The sequence below is a fragment of the Micropterus salmoides genome, unplaced genomic scaffold (assembly GCF_014851395.1).
Source record: "Micropterus salmoides isolate LMB-PRFRI ecotype aquatic unplaced genomic scaffold, ASM1485139v1 Ms_hic_scaffold_16, whole genome shotgun sequence".
NCBI lineage: Eukaryota > Metazoa > Chordata > Actinopteri > Centrarchiformes > Centrarchidae > Micropterus > Micropterus salmoides.
Window position 1 is genome coordinate 20,808,005 of NW_024040707.1, and position 20,372 is coordinate 20,828,376.

Here is a 20,372-nt window from a genome sequence, read left to right on the forward strand (position 1 = left end):
ACATGGCACTGAAATAGATAGGATTGCTGTTTTTGTGAGAGAAGTGAGAGAGTTATTTGCTTGAAGCTAAAGTGTTGGAGTAATATTTTTATCAAATATTTAAAAAAACTCCTAATGCTTCTGGCAAGTGAGATGAGGACAAGCGTGTTTATCATTTACAGTTGGAAATCTACTTGATATAATTGTGTTCCTTTTTAATGTGTGACATTCAATAATGATTTAATAGTTAAGTGACTTGCTTACAAAATTGTTCAAATCTAATATGGATTTACTGTAGGTGTATTTCAAATAAAACATTTCATGTTTTAAACACAGCATTTATAGGTAGTCACACTATTTCATTTAAATAGTTGGTCTAAAAGCCTTATATACGTGTGCGCAGTAAAAGTATAATATATTTTAATAAACGTGTAATCTCTTCCTCCAAAAAGATCTTTTTTGAAAGTGTTCTGCTCCCCTCATTTGAATAGAGGCAGTGGAGGCTCCACCCCAAGAGAGTTGAAAGGCTAGAAGACCACAAAGATGGAAAAGGCCAGCCCACTGAGGGAGGGAGAAAAAAACTGCTCCGGTTCCTCTGCCATAATTTCCTATCAGCCTATTCAGACAACATCACCAACAGCTTGGTCTGTGCGTGTGTGTATGGGGGCAAAGCAGAGAGTGAGCGAGAGAGAGGCAGCGCACCAGAGGCAGAGAGAGAGAGCGACACAGAGAGCTACAGAGAGAGAGAGAGAGAGCAGGGAAGGGGGAGGCTACATATTCTTTCACCTACCCCCCGTCAAACCACAGGAAGGAGGGGCCAGACCCTAAGCTGCCAATCAAATCCGCTCGTGGCACCCGGCATTATCTCAGCAACAAACTATTGACAGATTACATGTCAAGGAGTTTAGTGCATGATTGAAGGAAGCCTTTTTTTATCTAGTTACTTTTCCGCTTTATTTCCCCCTCCACCAACCAACATTCGAATGACTTTCTAACAGAGTTGAGTAATATTATGAAAGTTACATGTCTGAGAGGATTTAACTTCGACTTCCCTGAATATGGTGAGTACTCTTCTTCTTTTCTGTCTTTGCTAGATATGTTTTATTAGCTGACAGTCTAAGGTGTGCCTTTATCTCTGACTAAATAAACTGAGAGGGGAAGTTGTTCATGATTAAACTATGTGCCAGCGCGTACGTATAGCCAAGTGTTGCGACACCCTTATTTATAGCTCTTTGACAGTGCCCAAAGGTGACTGCAATATCAAATATGATTGCCCATTTCTCCAGCTCACCACTCATGACACCGTGTGTTACATGCAGTACACATGTGGACAAAGTTCACAAAGCCAGTTTCATTTTCTCTTGTTAGATTCTATTTCTCTTCTAGGACCTGAGACCAGCACAACTCCCTGTCAGGCTTTTTTTCCCCCCTCATCCATGTTTTCCTGCTCGTTTAGGTTCTTCATTTAATTACATGTTTTTGAATAAGCCAGCATTAGGTACTGTAGAAATACAGGTATCGGTGTTACCCACAGCGGCACTGGCAATGCCATTAGGGTGCATTGAATGGCCTAAGGGGTTGTTGCCAAGGGGACAAAGCAAACAAACTGTTGTGTTGCTTATGTTGTCACACATGTAAAGGGAACAGGAGCGGTGCCAACACCTTTCCAGGTACTTCTGATTAGTGTATATACAGTACGTTGGTGCATGTTACATAAAATAGAAACATTCTGATAATGCAGATGCATTACATGTTAGGTAAATTATAACTAAAAAAATATTCAGTATTTCCGTTATTTAATAACGCTGTTCTCATTGATCAGCATTGTTGTGCAAATGAACCTGTGGGGCAGATTATTTAAATTTATATCAGACCTCTAAATGTCAAGTTGACAGCATTCTGTGCGTACTTTTGGGAGGGTAAACTTCAAGCACCACTCTCGTCATCACTTTACTTGAAAGAAGGGTTTTCTGTGTGTGTTTTAAAATAAGTCGTAGTTCACATTTCGTTATTTCTGTTTTGCGTCTACTGTAAGTAAGCGTGTGTTCTGTTTGCATGCACTGAGTGGTGTCTTCCGTGTGTGTGTGTGTGTGTGTGTGTGTGTGTGTGTGTAGTAATGTTGCCTCTGTATGTCATTATTTGTGATGATACGTAAAACTACTCAGCAACTAAACTATAACTTTTTACAGACATTATGGGTTCCCTTTGACTTTGAAAAATCTTATCTGCTCTGTTTTTGCACTTTATTTTAAACTCACACAGTATATAAATATTTAGTAAAGGTTGTGGGGTTATTTTTGAGTAAGATGTTGCTTTTAAAAATGGTATCAGAGTGTTTTAAATTACAGATGGGATGCTCGGAAAAGAAATATTTTATTTAGTCTTTTTTTAATTTTTAGGAAAAAAAATCTGAAAGTCAAACTTCATTCAAGCAGTTGTTGGTCCAGGTTACTATTTTTAATTCAGTAATTGTCAGATATGTACTCTCTCTGTATCGTATTTGAATCCTCTTAACAATTATTAGTAGTTTTTTTTGGTTTTAGTTTTTTTTGCTGTCTGATCTTGCCGTTCAACACTTGTGACACTATGTAGGCTTTTCTGCTCTTCAACTTAGTATATGGCAGTATGATTGAAAAATAAAACACAATCTAAAGATGCTGTTTCTTATTAAATAAAACTGGGAGACTGTAAAGTAGACCACTATGACCACAGGGTTTCACAAACATGTGAAAGACATAGACGAGGGCTCGGTTATTATGTCTGGTTATTTAAGGTGTCCTATTATTAAAATAACAACAAACAAGTACAGGTTTGTGACACACCCTAATTTCAAACTTTTCGTCAGCTTGGAAATTGTTTTTGTACCCTCTTATGAGTCATAATGTTGATTGCCTTCTCCCTCACTGAGTTGTCTCATTAACCCTTTGTGGCCCTCTCCATCTTTTACGGCCTTCCACAAAACCAGGACGAAATGAAGGAGAAAAACAAGCCCAGTTCTGAAGGCCCTCAATAACCTTTTATCACAATTTAGCAATAACCTGAATCAATTTGATGTCTTAAGCAATAAAATATGCTGTTGCACTCCTATTTCTGCTGCTCCTTGGATGACAGTAAATTTACATTTTTTAATTAAACTAGCCGGAATTTTTATTAGGGGGCTGGGCTATGCTAATGGGAATGTTGTGTACAGCAGATTAACAGAGTTTTGAAATAAATTTAACAGGGAGACATTTGGAGGAAAAAAAATGCTAGTCATTGTCTTTAACCTCTTTCATGCCGATTTCTCCTGGGGGATGCTTGTATTCTAAGGAGCCTTGTCAGGGAAGAGTGCTTCTCAGCAACGCGGTGATTAGTATCGTCTTGTCAACCGAGGAAAAACACTCACATTCTAAAGATTTATTTTTTAAATACCTTTCTGAAATCATACTAAAATATGTGCTTTTTACTTACATATGCAGTTGAATATACACAATGAATGACACAATTTACATCCCTCTCTGAGTTAGTTTAAATTAAGTGTTTAAAGAAAAAATGCTTGTATTCATGTTTTATTTTGCTAAATTCAGAAATAGAGAAATTTTATGGCAACATTTAAATTTATATCCAAAAGCACAACCTTACCAATGGATTCTTTCTTTTAATATTCCTGTACAAATTAATTCCTTTTCTATCTTTAAATTCAGTAGGTGAAGAACTATTAAATAAGTGTCAAATACAGTAGTTAATGGCAGCGTATATGTTTGTGTAGTTTTATGGTCCGGCTCTCAGTATTTGATTGATGTCACGCGAGGCTGTGTGTGTTATGCCTGGTTTTAGAGTGGCAGGGAGAGAGAAGGGGGAACATAGACAGCAGACAAGGGGAGGGAGGGGTGTGTGTGTGCGTGTGTGTGTTTGTTGTGTGTTGGGGGGGTTAGACAGAAAGAGAGGGACAGCTGAGTCCTGATTGAGCATGTGCCCAGTCATCAGACACAAGCCACCCAACACCATAATTACCTTAACCCCCGTCTTTTAAAACCCAAATCACACCAACTGGCCTTTTTTTTTTTTTTTTTTTTTAACCAGTAGAGAGAGGAGACATTAGAGATCAAACGATCAAATAAACTCCAGATGCACGTGGGCTGCCATGCATCTTGCCGCCGTAGCCAAAGTGTTCAGGGCTACTTGATATGGGCCAGGAGCAAGGCAAGTGGCATCACCACCCCCTTTCTTCAATCCTGTGCACTCATGCAGTGGCCAGCACCTAATTAAAACCTCAAAGCTCCCCGTCACCAATCTGGAGTAATGGCCTAATTAATACTCGGTGAAGAAATATTCCAGAATGATAAACAGGTTGCACCATGGGTCCTCATTGCCTTTATTATCTAAAATATAACAGGCCAAGTTTTTATTATCACAGATAATGCATGTTTGTTAAACTGCTCTACTAAAAATAAGCGAAATGGAAATGGTGAAATATTCTTTTTAATTATACTATCTTAAAAAGAAGGGCAATGAATTATAGATTATATCATTAGTTAGGGAAAAAAGTTTTCATGTATAATTTTCTGGGGGAAAAAAAACTTTTCCCCCCATATTTCTTAGCCATTTGTCTCAGCGGTAACCAGCTGAAAAGAAATCCTGCTTTTAATCTCACAGCTGAATGTGCGGTGTCATGTATTCTTGTGTGCCGAGTCAAGAGAGAAGCTTCCGGTAACTTTTTTTTTCCCGACTCGATTTCCTAATCTTACATATGAAATTATAATTTCATGCAAAGTAAGGGAGAAGAATAATCTCTCGTTGTTGATATGCTATATAAGAGGGGAAAAGGGGAAAATGAAGAGGTAATTAGCAGAGTGGAAGACTTTGGCGCGTTTGTCTGAAAGCATGGTCTCCACTGGCCATGAATGAATTTGCATGCTTCGCTTATCGAAGCACACTTATTAGGCCAGCTGAAAGAGAGATTAAGCCGGCACAAAATGTGGTGACTAATCCTTTTAAATGTGGCAGGGGGTCTTTAAGGTGTGAACCAGCCCGTACGTGGGTTAGTGGGCATGGAATGTGACAGACCACAACTTTCATACAACTGCATGTGCAAAAGAGGCAGCAGATGCAAGGTTAACTATTTAATGACAAGGACAGTGATTGACACGGGTAATAAATTGATAGTTTATCTCCTGACCCTCTTATCTCTGGAATAAATACAGCAGGTGGGGTCAGACGGGGTTGACAAAAAAAACTTTGTGCGGCCCAACATCAGTGGCTTTTCCTTGTTTTTTATTAATGAATAAGTATTGGTGCGTTTAGTTACTCATCCATGTAAGACAAAAACCTAAAAGATGGGAAGAGTAGGTGTAGAAACAAATCTGTCTCTTTACTTAACCACTGTCTTAGTGTTGAGCACATTTCTTAGTTTCAGTTCTCTGTCACCTTTTTCTCTGACAGGAATTCAGTGCCTGCTGCACTGACTCTGGATTTATTTTGAAAGGAGGAAAGAAAAAAAATCAACACAAATGAACATGAAACCTCCTTTTTTTTCTGTCACCTTCACTGTGAGTGAGAAAACGTGTGCTCTGCCGAGTTACAGAGCCGATGCCCCTGTCCTCGTAGTAATTGACTGTAAACAGGAACATAGTGACGTTTAAACGCTGCCCTCCTCTTTCTTCTGTGTCTCACACACACATCTTTCACACAGTCCCCAGCCCGGCACCCCTCAACTCTGGGTCCCCCTTCTGCCGTGTGACATTCTATTCACTTGGGTCAGTAGCAGGCAGCACCAGCAATAATTACTGTCTGTACATGATAAATCTGAAGCCCAGCTGTTCATTTCTGTCACTGCCAACAGAGACAGAAAGAGAGGGAGAAAGATAGAGAAGAGAAGGGAGAGAGGAGGAGAGAGGGGAAGAGCCCAGGAGTTTGCAGTTTGCTGACTTTCTTTCCTTTTTTTTAAAAAAACTTGGTAACTTGATAGGATTACATGGTTCTAGAGCCCACACCTGTTAAGAGGCTGTTAGCAGAACAGTTGGCAGTCCCATAGCCGCAGCTCAGCCTTTTTCTTCTCTCTCTACCGTCCATTCTGTATCCCCTTTTGGGGATTTCACACTGCATGTATGATGAGAGTTTGTTTCTCCGGGCTCCTGCCTCAGTCAGGGGTGAGGAGGGGAGAGCGCTCCTTGTGACATGTGAGTGGTTTATGTTTGATGTTAGAGTGCGTATCCTATGCTTCTGTGTGTGTGGGTGTGTGTGTGTGTGTGTGAGAGTGTGTGAGGCCTGGTCGGCTGACATCTCTTTTTCCCTCCCTCTCATGAGACACGTTGCCTGCCATCAGTTGTTGCGTCCCTCTCCAACCTCAGTCACGCCAGGGCCGCCCCCAGAAAAACAATGTATATACAAGGAACATGACAGCAAACAAAGAAAGAATTCAATTTGGTTTGTTTTTCACAAGGGTGGGGGACAGGTGTTGGCAGAGTCGTAAAATGCCCAAATACAGGTTAAACCAGACGATTTAAATGATTAAGGGTTAGGTTGAGAACATTTGTGCATATTTTAGGAGTGCCAAAGCCCTGCTGTCAATTAGAAATACTTTTGAAAGGAGTGGAGATATGAGTAATGCATCAAATTTGTTGCTTGTTTTCTCTTGTTCGGCTATTATTAAGTAGAGAAAAAAATCCAGAATATTGTCAGAATACAGGGAAATATTGTGTCGAAGTGGGGTACTCAGAAAAATGCATTACAGTAGGTTGTTTTGTGCCTTGCTGCAACGTGTCTCACTGCCTTATTTGGCATTCAGCAGCAACCCAGCTCTTTGGCTTCGTCACTTTCTTTGGGCCCTCAGCACCTGTTCCCCTATTGTGCCGGAATTTTCTATATTTGGCAAGAAGTTTGACTCTCGCAATTGGTGTGTAGGTCAGTGTTTCTAATAGTATGAGAGAGATGTTCTTTTTCTTTTTCTTCTGCTGTTGCTCAGTTGATCAAAAGAAATGAGAAAGCATGATTCAACTTGGGAGGACCACGAAACATTTGTCACCTTGGCATCTAAATGTCATGTTGTCTCTTGCATGTTATTGACATGTTGCATTCCCAGGAGTTCAAATAATCTTCCTTCTGAAGCACGAGAGAAATACATTTTTTAAAAAGGAGCAAAGTTAATTGATATCACAGGCTAACTTTTAATTGTTCTGATATGTAATCGCTAAATGACAATAAAAAAGGAGCAGGGCCACTTTAAAAGCTTTATCTCTCCTGCTCTGTGCCCAAAGTGTCATGTCCATAACAGCACCACCTGATCTACAGAGTAAAATAACCGCTAAGGCTTATTGTTTGGACAATATTGGAGCCCCCCACCCGCCTCCATACACCCCCCACCCCCCACCCCCCATCCCCCCCCCCGCTGCTTCTCTCCCCTCTCCCTTGATTCATTTCACCCACTGTCCTCGGCTGCTGGAAAATGGCGTTAATTTTTTTATTACCTGTTTGACTCTCCAGCCTTATTACTGTAGCCCCTTAATGTTCTCTGTAACCGTGGAAACCAGATGAATAAATGTCCGCCAAAGAAAATGAGATGATTAAACAGGTCACCCTTGCAAAACAAATTCGCTTGGTCGAGCGCAATTTGTGTACCAAGCGGCTGTCTTAACAGTTTGCTAACAAGGGGATTGTTTGCCAGACTAACTGACAGAGATGGGAGGGGGGAAATGAAGATATCTGGGGAAAAGGATATGATTGAAGAGATAATATTTTAGATCGCTTTGCTATTTGTCTCATCTCTTTATTCGGCATGATAATGTGGTGTTTGTATAAGATTTAAATTTCTACCTTTCATTATTATGTATTCCCTGAATAACGGAGGGAGAAATGTTCTTTTCCAGTGTGCTGTATATTTAACCAGCATTTACTAGTAACGTTCAAGTATAAAGCAGCCGTCCATATTATTGTCAGAGGCATTTGGTCTGTGATCATCAGCAAGTGCAATAGCAAATAGAATTTCCCTCATTTATGTGGCAACCAATCATTACTGCTAATTGTCCTTGAGGCCATCTGTATAGGATGGCTCGTCCTCTATTGGTGTTGGAGCGGTACTGGTCATGGATTTACAAGTCCAATAATAATATTTAACTCCTCCAACGTCTAGTCAACGCAAAACAGTTCATATTCACAACAAATATGAAGGCGTTTTTTTTTCTTTCCTCAAATTAAACAGTATCCTGAACAGCATCCTGGTTTCAAAGTGTCACAAAGTTTCTTTCCCATGATGCCCCCGCCCTTCCCTTCCTTGTCGAAGTGTAATGTTCTCATACAGTATGACTTGTTTTAAGCAAAGCTCTCTGACAACCATATGAAATGTCTGGTGTTTTCATCTGGGAAAATAAGAGACTAGGTCGGGCAGATTTAGCCATGTAACGATAGGGCAAACACGCAGACTTGGATTGGAATCAGGCCTGTGTTGCCATTCTGACCACAAATCATAAATGTCGGGGACACAGCGGTGGTGTTGTTTATGGAAGGATGCCACGCTGCGCCACTCAAGGGTGTTGCCTGTTTGCATTGATGCACCACCACCACTTACCGCCTCTTGCTTTAAAACAACTTCCGCATCCCACTCAGCCCAGCCATTTTGTCCTGTTACCAAAGCAGATCCCAAATGTTCACCACAGCTGTAGCCTCAACTTTAAAAAAAAAAAGGGGGGGGGGGGAGAGTTGTTGCTCAAAGCAGAGCCGTGGCTTCTTTAAGTCATTTGTGGGACAGAAGATGGCGAGCTAAGATTTTTTTTCCGCTGGTGGAGTGGATATTTCATCCCGATACAGGGACACTACAGCTCAAAACTGAAAGCACTTATGCATTATTGATGTTTTAATTTGTGCAAATGCCCAAGTCTTTGTTAAGTGATTATAGTGCTGGGGAGATAACAGGGGAGGTACTTCTCTATGAAACAAGAGCTTGCTTGCTGGCCGCACTGGGAAGCCATTGGACTAAATCTAACAAGTCCATGCTTCTACTCAGCTCCGTCAGAGAGAGAGAGAGAGAGAGAGCGAGGGAGAGAACCGAGAGTTGGGGTGGTGGAGTGGGAGGGAGAGAAGAGAGTAGACTCAAAAATATCAACGTGTCTAAGATAAGAAAAAATTTAGCCGTTGATCTTTTGTCCTTATTTCAGCTACACCTCTCCCGTTTATGATGTTGGGTTTATAGGTCTTTTACATCCCTTATCAAAAATTATTTGATGTAAATACAATGGAACTGACCTGAAAAGCCCCATGTGTAAATAATTCTCGTGGCACACTAGAAACTGACCTTGGGAGAAGAATGCAAAGTTATAATGCTTGCAAAACAAGCTAATAAAATAATACCCCGTTGAAAGGAAGGAGTTTGGGTAAATATAAAAGAGAAGAGAAGCAGTTTTCTTTCCCTGCAATCATTAACTCAGAACAAAGGTTATCAAGGATGACATTTTTTTAAACTCTGTAATTTATGTAATTGCCCGCCGCAGTTACCTTACCAGATAAACAGTGAAGGTAGGAAAGGTTGAAACCTTCCCATAGAAAACAAACATGCATGCATATACAGACTGCGAGCTGAAAAGATTTTGTACCACATCCTAGTTGATCCAATCTCCAACTACATCTCAGATCATTGTCACCCGTGCGTAGAAACCTCTATTTTCTCTATTGTGCCGTTTGGTGTCTGTGATGCTTGTCCAAACTCAGCCTCGCTGTTCCCACACCTGCAGCTGTTCACACTGCCTGCCTTCCTCCAGCACCTAACGCATGTATAACCTGTAAATTATTCTGTGTTCATTTAGCTCAGACTGCATTAATATGGGCTCTATCAATGTCGACCCATGAGATAAGTGTCTTAGTTTTGGCTTTGGTTTCAGTATTAGTCATTCGCTTTTTTTCATTGGCTTTATTCTTGCTTTATTCTTTGGAAATTCTGCTTGAGTATGGAACCAGGCTTTGCCTTCTTCTTTGAGGTCCCTGGTGGAGGTAAAACACGAGAGCATGCATGTATACACACACACACTCACTCACACACACACACACACACACAGTAGGCTTCCCCAAGCATTTACTGCTTTATTAAGCTGTCTCATGAACCCACTAGCAGAACATGAGAATACAGGAAAAAAAGAAAAGCCCATATTACTTAGATGATTTGATGTCATTTGTGGACTACAAAACACTAGGCTTTATTGTGTGTGCAGGAAGAAAGAGCGGGAGCAGGGGGAAAAAAAGAAGTTGGCTTAGAAATTCAGAATTTCAATTAGCGTACGTAATCTGAACCTGCCGGCTTTGATAGAGGCTTTTTTTTGACTAAGAATACAGCAGCACTTGTAAAACATTAATTAAGCAGACTTGTTTTTTTAAAGGATAGAGTAAAGTGTGCTTTATGCAGTCCTTTTCACTGAACAAAAGGCAGTTACCTCACACAGAGGACCGCTTCACCCAAACCATTTGGAAAAAAGGGCAATTTAAATAGGAGAAAAATACAAAAGACAAAAAAAGACAAGCCATTGAGAGTAATGTTCTAAAGGAGATGATATCATATGAGAGCACAGCCTTTTGCTGAAGAATAGAAATGTATCCCTGTCTCAGTGAAACCTAAGCTTGGCGCAGGAAAACGAGCCCCTATTTTAATGACTTTCTACCTGACAGATGACTTTAGACCTTTTGGATCACATTGCTTTGACTTTGTCTGTTACATCATCAAACCATTGATTATTAATAGTTTATATGAATTGTTAATTGATGGGTAATATGAGTTATGATGGAAATATCCTCCTAAATGTTAAAAGACGACTGTTCTATAAAACTAAAGTTTTGCCGTAGTGATGGTTTGTGGCAAAGCTGTGGTATGTTTGTTTGTGCTGCACGGGGGCCTGAGCCCTCTTGACAGTTCTACTCTTTTCTGGTTAACATAGCTATGTGATACTGCAAGCTGAAATGCATGCTCTAAAAACACTGGTTAGTATTAAAGGGGAATACAGTTCAGATAATTTAACTAGTTCATAAGCATTATATATATAGATAATATAATAGAAAAAGGACAGAAAAGGAGAAAGTCCCCACCCCACATTTGCACATGGTGTTGTATATGCATTTTCCACAGACTATTGTAAATCCTGTTGCAGTGGGTGATGAGTACACATACAGATGATACATTAAAACTGCCATAACTCGCACACCCAGCAAAGCTAAAAATCAATTGGAATGGATAGTTAAGCTGGCCCCTAAAAATCAATGAGCAATTCATGTCCTTGATCACAGAGTGTCATTCCTCTCAATGTTAGAGGCTGATGAGGGCTGAACATACACACACATACTCACATTCAGCACAAATAAACAGGGAACTTGCAGACACATTCAATTTACTGATACAAGAGTAAATTAAAAATATCTTTAAAACAGGTTGTGAATATATTCAGTATAACATAGTGCTGCCCATCTGACTTAATAACTTATTAGTTATTAAAACTGAATGGATATGAATAAGGTTTTGATCAAATTTTATTGAGAAAATTTTAAATGAGATTATGGTATTTTATCAGGGCCAGCTGGTGAATACATTGTCGTCAATCTATCGAAACTAGCAGGGAGTTAAATTTCAATGCTTCTGTTGTTGTTTTTAAACCATGCAAAATGTTGCAATCCATTGACATTGTACACCAAGCCTGAAAAATAGAGATGACCTTATAGCCATTACATGGTTGGGGGCACAGACGCACGCGAATAGGCCCGCACACATACACAAACGTGCACACACACAGTGGGCTTTCATGTAAGAAGAGGAGAAAGGCGATAAGGTTAGCCAAATGAAGAGGATGAAAATTCTGTGTTTCAAAATAGCAATTTTGCCCTTATTAATGCAATTAGTGTAACAGTCATAATGGATCAAATCAACGGATGACCGAAGCAACTCCTCTGTCTCTGCACTATGACGGGATCATGTCGGGAACAATTTGGGCATTTTGTGTTGATGAGTGAAGTTTCGAATGCTGTAGAATCCTGCAAATCCTAAAATATGCCTATAGTTCCTCTTTTAATCCATTTTTACTTCATTCTCCGCTTCTCTCTCCTCTGCTTTTTGTACACATTTTATTAGTAACGTTTTAATACCTTTGATCCTCCATTGGCTAGTGCCACTCTTCATTCAGGCCAGCTATCAGTAGAAGTGACCCCTGTGTCGGCAACTACTGTATTTTTAACCCAGATTTAGATAATAGCACTCTTGACAGTCATTTTTGCTCCTAGGCTATTCGCTGCTTTGAGGCCGTTCATGTCACTTACACTTTTTATCCCGCCCCCAGTTACCAATTATAGAGTAATGCTAAAACAGAAATTATTTCTATGCAACATCATATCTTCAACTTCAAATCTTAATTTCTGTTCTCTGAACCTTTTCCACAAACTATGTTCTCCTTATTTGTCCATAGAGTCTGTGGTATATTAGTTATGAGTTCACAGTTGCTTGGCCTTAACAGGTGGTCATCTTTTACGGTCTATTACTCTGGTAACATTTGAAAGGGTCATTCAGCACACTGGCTAAATACCTCAGATTTGGGGAGAGGGCCTTCAAAACAGTTGTTGCCTGTCAGGAGGAGCAGAGAGTCAGAAGGACCGGTGGAACACTTGCTCGTCGAGGTGAGAATTTTCCAGCAGCTGTCACTCGGCCTCTTTACCTCATGCGTTTTTGGAGAGGTGTTTTTTCCCCTGATTTCCAATAAAGCAGAAATGAATGTTTGTGGCAACTGGAGGGGGAGCGCAAACTCCAGTGCTGTGCCCTGTCACTCACAATCTCGCCCGTGTGTGTCCTCCTCTTGAAGGGTTACATGTCTCATCAGCCGCCAATCACGAGACGCACGTGAGACGAGCCTAACGGAGTCTTTCTTGTTATTCAGCTGCTTAAAAGGCTCTGGTGGTTTTATTTTAATGTTAGGCGTCACAGGACTCTTTGCGTTTGGCCATGTACAGTAGCAAAATGGTGTGTTTCATTCGCCTCTGTTTCGCTTCTCCTCGAGCGCACAACCATTCTCTCTCCCATTCCCTCTTCCTTTCCCTGACTCCCTCTCTCCCCCTTTCCCACCCCCCTCAATCCATCTGCATCATGTCGATCTGTCAGACTGCCAGTGTCTGTTCCAATTAGATTCCACTTAATACACGTAACCTCGATTAACACGCAATCAAGCCCAGATAAATCACGTCCTTTAAGTCCCCCCCTCTGCCTCTCCTGTGTTGCTTTGCATCACTCAGTTTTTCCCAACAAGCTTTCTTCGCCACAGTCGTTGGTCACAATGTATAAAATCATACGCTCACTGCATGAGCAGGTAAACTTAACAAATGTCCTCGGTGGTGACATTTTGCTGCGGAGACAGGTGCTTTTCACCTCTAACCGAATGCTCTGTCTTAAAGTGCGTCTCATTTCTATTTCCAGTAATTCGTCGTGTGTTTCCTGCAGACCCTTGTTGGTGCCCTTCTCACCCCTGAAGATGAAGGTGTCTTAATTACATCTTTGGTTAAAAAGCTACAAAAGACACCCTGGGCTTTCTCTACATTGCGGGAAGCTGTGTAGTCTATTGTCTCTGTGACCTTTTTAGCTAGCGGACAATTGGTTTGACTAGATTACAAATTAAGACACAGCACCAGGCACTTAGAAAGCAAGTCTGTTAGGGAGCAGTTCTGTTACTACCAGCCTGTGAAAGCCACTGGGCCATACATTTTAAGCATCACATAAATGGCCACAAAGTCAGGCATCACATGCACATTGTTCCGTATCTATAAAATATAAAGTTACATTTGCTTTAATGATATCTGCAATGCCATGGTGCCTCTTTGCCAGTGGCAGAGAGGGAAAAACACACAAAGCTGCCACAGAGCTTAGGAGTCAGGACCGATTATAATTCTTTTAACAAAGTTAATAATTTACACTGTTTATGCTAATAGGAGAAAGGAGGACTGTTGAATTACCAAACAGCAAAAACCACTAAAAATACAAACCAAATGAAAACAACCTGGGGCACTGAAAAAGCATACACAGCACTCTTGGGTTCTTCTTTTATTAATCGCTGCTAAAAGTGCTAGCATTGACATGTTGAACAGATTAGCCTCTTTAATAACTGGGCGGGTCAACATGGCTACCACTGCTGATCCACAAGGATATCCTGTCGGGAGGTGGATAGCCTGCGTGTTTCATATCCTGACCCATGCTCTATGGGCTAACTCCTGTACTAAAGTTACACTGAATCTGACCTGTGCACTCAGTAGATGAGGAATAAAGCCCTCTTTTTTTGTTTATTGCTCATTGTATTTTTTGTTACTTTTATTTCTCACATTTAGAAAGGGTTTGCAGTTATCATTTGCTGTATTACTGCGGTTCTCACTGCATAGTTACCGGTTTTGTAGCCGTGCAGTGTTCTGTGGCAGCTAGAGATCTGGCTTTGTTTCACACAGCGACAGCTTGTGTCATACACGCTCAGGCAGCCGCTGTACAGCATTAATGGTTTTAAATATCTCAATGCTAGTTGGAGCTGACAAGGCCTGCCGGTGAGCAGTGTGTAAATAGGGCTTGGATTTAAAATAAATTAAGCTATGAGAAAGGCTCACGTTGATCCATTTCTTATCTCCTCTGCTGCCTTGTCAGCCCCAAGTCCTTTCAAATAGTGTGGACAAGTTAAGGCACAAGCAGTGCTCAGTTATAATTTCTAGCATGTAAGAATAACCTCTTATTAGTACTAATAAAGAATGTATGTGGATAACTACAGTAGATACTACTTCTCAACTTCCTTGAAACTGTTGATCTCTATAAAACCAATTAAAAAGTTGTGCATGTTTTATTTAATTAGTATTGGGTGCAAACAGAATGAGTATTGAATAGACACCCGATAGCTCTCTGCCCTGTCTTTTTCCATTTATAACTCTGTCCACAGCCACAACAATGTTGCACTGTCTCTTTAAAAGGGGTGACAGTTTTGACTATAAGTTGAGCAAATTTTTTTTTCTCATTCCCAGAGAAAAAAAATAGGAACAAAGCTGATGAGTTTTAACAGCTTCAGCCAGGCGATGGGCAAATATAATAAGTGTTTTCGCAGACGTCACCAATGATTATCTCATCAGGGCATTTTGGGTGAATGTAGTGGATTTAGAGGCTCGTCTCCCATTGTGCTGACATCACCCTTTAACAAACCAAATTAAATCATGGCTAAAATCATTTGAAACTCTCCCAGAGTCTGTCTCAAATGGCTAAACAATGAAAGTCTGGGAAAATTTTGAAGGGAACGCTGCGTGCATTTGGGTGTGCGTGTGTATATGTGGGTTTGAGTGTGTTTAGTCGTGGGGGATGGGAGGGGGTGTACTGTGGAAATGGGGGCAAATTAACCCTCACACTGAATAATGGGATGAGAATTTAAAGGACAGCATGGTGTCATAGTACTGTGCAGTCATGGCTTCTTTTCATTGAATGTATGGAATCATTTACAAATAGAAGTATTTTTATTTTCTGTACTTAATTTTTCTGTGATTTGTATTTAAACTTATGGAAAAATCTCACTGCCTCAGCACGGAATGTTCTCTGTAAGGAAAATCTTAGACAATATATTAAACACAGCCTAAGTCTGTCTTGATATAGCCATACTTTTATAGATTTAAAGTCAGATTAAAGGGCGCGGGTGTCCAGTTTCCATAGCCAGGCAATGTTGCATGGAAAATGTTTAGATACTTGACACACTACAGGCAAGAAAAATGATACCTGTATATTTTATATACACATTTTGGTGTGCATGTCACATGCATGGCAACCCCTTACAGTAACTGTTATTAATAAAATAGCATCTTAAGTGTTTTCTTTTGAAACAGAGAAAATTTTGTTAAATGATCACATTGCAGACCTAAATGCAACTTTGCAAAAACAATTTACCAAGTTGCAGTAAATGTGCAATCATGTTTTTCATGTATTTAATTTCGTGTTACACGTTAGCCATAAAATACAGTCTACAAGCACGGCTGGAACACACAGGGATTCGTCAGCTGTCCCGTCTCACCGCTCGCGTGCTGTAGTCGGCCACCCATGACCTTGTGAAATGAACAAAGGAGTAAGAGAGAGAGAGAAAAAGTGAGTGAGTGAGACGAGTCAGTGAAGGAGTGGTAGCAAAGTGTGGAGGTGCATGGAGGTGGTGGTGGGGGGTTCAGTGAAGGGCCTCAACTCAGCCAACGTGGCCTGATGTGACAGGATTAGCTAAGCCCCGGTGAGCAATGCTGGTACTGTGAGCCTGTGTGTGTGTGTGTGTGTGTGAGAGAGAGAGATAGAGAGAGAGTGTGTGTGTGTATGGCAGACAGGCAGGGTGCACAGCAGACTGGGAACCCAGAACTGCTGCTCGCCACCAGCCGAGCCAAGACAAGACATGAGAGATCAACAGTGTGTCGGCCCATCGCTGCCACCAAGCCTTAGCCCCCCCCCCACCAATGGGAGAGAGCCAGACCATAGAAGATACAGCCAAGGGAGTCAAGATACAGTGGGGGGAGACACAGTGGGGGACTAGTGGGCGGGCAGCTGGGGCTAAAGTGAACGTGAGTTGGAAAATGATCCTATTAAATTGAATTAAAGAGGCAGTCTTCATTTACCCCAAGAATGATGGATTTGGATAATTAACAGTGTTAATGGGGACTGGTTAAAGAGGGCAAGGGAAACCGGTGATTGCAGACACAGAGTAAAGGGGCCAGGTCAGACCTACATTGTATTCAGCCTGGCGGCCCATAAGGGATGGCCTGTTTTTTTTTCTTTTTTGCCTTGTACCAACCCGTGGTCACTTGTTGGGGATTATTTAATAAGCCTTTCCAGACTGTGGCACATCGTTCGGAAATGCTACAAATCCCCCTTACCTCTTCCTTTTTCGAGGTGCCCCCCCCCCCCCCCCCCACACACACACACCCACACACCCACACACACACAACTCCACCATTTCTAAAAGAGCAGTGGCTGTAAAATGATCTGAACACAGAAGATCAAAGGCTGTTGTGCTGTGGTTTTGCACTGGGCCTGCTGAGTAGCATGCATGTGAATAAGGAAATACTAGCAAAAGGAGGGTGTCACCGATGAGCATGTAGGTTTAGCGTTGATATATTTGGTAGTCATGTGCTGCAGCAGTGAGTGCATTATACCAGTTTAATACCCTCATCTCAGGACCTAATTATGGCACCAGTTGTGTGTGCGCACATGTGGCGGTGTGCTTGTGTGCTGGGGTTTTCACTTTGGTCAGTGCACAAACCCTATCTGCATGTCCTTAATTCTTGATGATGTGTAGGCCTTAGGCAGTATGTGTGATGGAGAGGATGTCTGTGTGCCAAGTTGAAGTGATCAGGCGGCAGGGCATGGGCCCCTCTGAAAAATCCTGTTTCTTTGCTCACAGCAGCCGACCGGTGGAAGCGCGTCGCTAGTATCCACAGCCTAGTCAGGACTAGTGACACCTTGCCACAAAGGAGCCAGATTTATAGGGCTCTGCGTGTCACCGGGTAATCTGTAGTTTGTCTTTTGCTTTGGAAATAATAGCTAATCCTGAAAAAGAACTAGTTGGGGTAATTTACACAATCTCAGCCAATGCCTTACTAATTCTATTCATCCCTTAAATGCAGTGTATACAATGAGCTGCATCGTTTAAGGTCGAGCAGTTTTCTTTTGACATAGAGTTGTGGACGTAATCAATTTAGACAGTTCTAGACGCACACTCAACTCTCCATTACTTTGGATGATGTGCACCACAGCTTACCTGAACCCTGATTAGGCAGAGAATGTCTTAAGTAAAGGGATCAAATAATTGTATGCTACTTTTCTCCTTTCAAAATTATTAACACCACAGTCGCACACGTGTGTGTAAGCGAGAGAGTGATAGAGTGTGTGAAAAAAAACAATCTCATCAAGCAGGAGGCCGTTTGCTTAGCAAGAGCTGACAGTCTTTGTGTATGTAAATGAAGAATTTAGACTAATGGAGTTGAACCATTTCTAATTTTGTGATGGCAAGAGGATTTTGATTGAAAGTAATTAAGCAAGCTAGCTGTAAAATTAATTAAAGCAAAAGGAGGGGGGGACTTTTATTGGATTGGATAGCGATATAGCTGCTGTCAGGCAGGGGGACAAATGGGGGTGACCTGGATTCTCTGCCCTCCCTCCTCCCACTCGGGACTTTTATGTCACTTTAATCTCCTTAGAGCGGCTGGTGTGCATTTGTTCGAAATAATCAAGGAAATATGGTCAGAAATTGTCAGCTTTCAGATCTAATTTACCTGACAGCCTCGCAAGTGTGTGTGCACGCGCAAGTATGCATGTGACAGTGGCAGGTCCTTTTTTTCCTTGCCCTCTCCTCAGCTTTGTGGAAAATGCTTTTGACAGTCTTGAAGCATCTTGGTTGTCGGAGGGCGGGGGAGATGAGGAACTTGGGTGGCTTTAAGATGGACATTTCAATGAGGCGTGTTTGGCCCGGCTTAGCACCTCTGACACTATTGTGTGTGTGCACACACACCAACATGTTTAATTGCCTCTGTAACATATTCAGACTCCATTTGGCTACTGTACCAGCACTTCTCAGCCTCTGTTGTCTGCAGGTAGCCTAAACGAGCAGAAGCAGATTACAGCCATGACAAAGCCTGTTACAGCTACTTAACCACTGACAAATAAGATTGGGCAATCCTGCACAAATAGAAAAAGAACTTATTCCTTTTAGAAAAATAACATCTAAATCGCATTTAAGTTAAATGCTGATTTCAGAATATTTTTAATTCGGTGTTTCAAACTTTCATCTTAAGCTTCTAATTGAATGGCTGTTCAAAATATCAACCACCTGTGCAATTTGTGCAAAGCTAATAACCAGTCATAAAATAGCCCCGCTAATGTCCTGCGACATCTATATGGCTTTGGCTTTGTATGAGGTCCATATTAAATGTCCACGGGGTTTCCCATGATTCCACAGTGGGTGAGATGCCACTTCCTCTTAAAGCTTCTCAGTGCTTGCTGGTGTTCGTTACCAGGTCTCAGTGTGGCCCTCAATCCCCCCTGAAGAGACAGTTAATTAAGGCCTGGGCCCAGACAACGCTGCTGGGACTCTCACCCACAACATCATCGGCTGTCCCTATCGCCACCACTCCCCTCCTCAACTCTGCAGCCGCCAGGGCCTCTGGGAAAGTAGAGCGCCAGGGCTGCGCCACCATTGGGGCCCCTAACAGGATTAGGAGTCCTCTGAAAATAGGAACTCAGCTCCAAAAGCCTCTCACCCACCTTCATCTGCCCAAAGGATCCCCCTCAATTCACCCTTAGCCCTATCCCCTTCTACTCCCCCCTCATAAGACAGCTCCACCCGAGCTCCGTTTTATCAATTAATGTAATAAAAGGTGGAACAAAGAGCTTTCTTTCCCCCGCTCTGTAATTAGAGGGGGAGATCTCCTGAGGACTGGCATTCCTTGGGCCCGAAAAACATGATTCTCACTCCCCCCGCTACTCTGCCGCCACCACTCAAGCGGAACATGGCTCCTCGATGTATAAGGGTGATAATGTAAATGTAGTGTAGTCTGCCAGGCAAACCCGGCACAACCTATTTTGCAGTGGCTTTATCTAAGTGTGAACAAATGAATGTAACATTTGGAAGAGTGATACATTATTAACTCTAATTGATTCCTTTATAACACTATACATTCACTGTCACCTTCGCTTTGGCTCGCACGAGTACGTGCGCTCTGAATCACTCTTGTCGCTGTCCCTATACTAACACGTTACGTGTCACCACACACTGTTAACAAATGTGATAAAACCACCTGAATTGAGAATATCAGGTATGGCGTCTGCCTATGTGTGTTTTTGTCTGTTAAGGTGAGATACAGTAGACTTTGCTTTGTGTGCGTGTGTGTGTGTGTCTCTTACTCTCTCTCTGTCTCTCTCTCTTGTGTTTAACTGTGTCTACACGGGTGTGAAAGTAAAAGAGAGAGACAGAGCGCCCGCTTTCACAGCCACTGGAGCTTTCGATAGGAATTAGTTTTACAACATATGCAAATGTTCCCCCTTGAAAAAAAGGGGGTCTTTAAGTGACAGGTTGATATGTGATTAAACGACAATTAGAGTGCTGAAAATAAGTGTCGGCAGTAGGTCAAGCACTGGGCGGCTCAGCTAAAAGGTAGCAGACTATTGAGGAGAAAACATTCCCAGGCGGAGGCCAGGAACAGGACCCAAAACAAATTAGAGAGGTGAAGGGGGAACAAGTTTGGCACTGTGTTCCAATAAACCCACAACAAAAAGAAGTTCTGTGTTTTGCCTGGATGACAAAAGACAGACTATTCATGATTACAGTAGGATCCTGTTTTCGGTAAGCCAGTGCTGATGCCCTGCTTGCTGCGATTTTAACCTTTAGTGCCCCCAGCCCAGATTAAAACCCGTTGTCCGCCCTAGTGTA

The 20,372-nt window shown here is 41.7% G+C and overlaps 1 protein-coding gene across 1 annotated transcript in view; it reads left to right on the forward strand.

The window, feature by feature from the left end:
* Nucleotides 1–498: 498 nt before the first annotated feature.
* Nucleotides 499–20,372, forward strand: part of casz1 (castor zinc finger 1) — a 77,827-nt gene continuing 57,953 nt past the window's right edge. Inside the window, exon 1 of the mRNA XM_038722875.1 lies at nucleotides 499–1,040. Within this exon, the coding sequence (XP_038578803.1) occupies nucleotides 992–1,040 (49 nt within the window). The 5' untranslated portion in view covers nucleotides 499–991. The remainder of the gene's footprint in view (nucleotides 1,041–20,372) is intronic.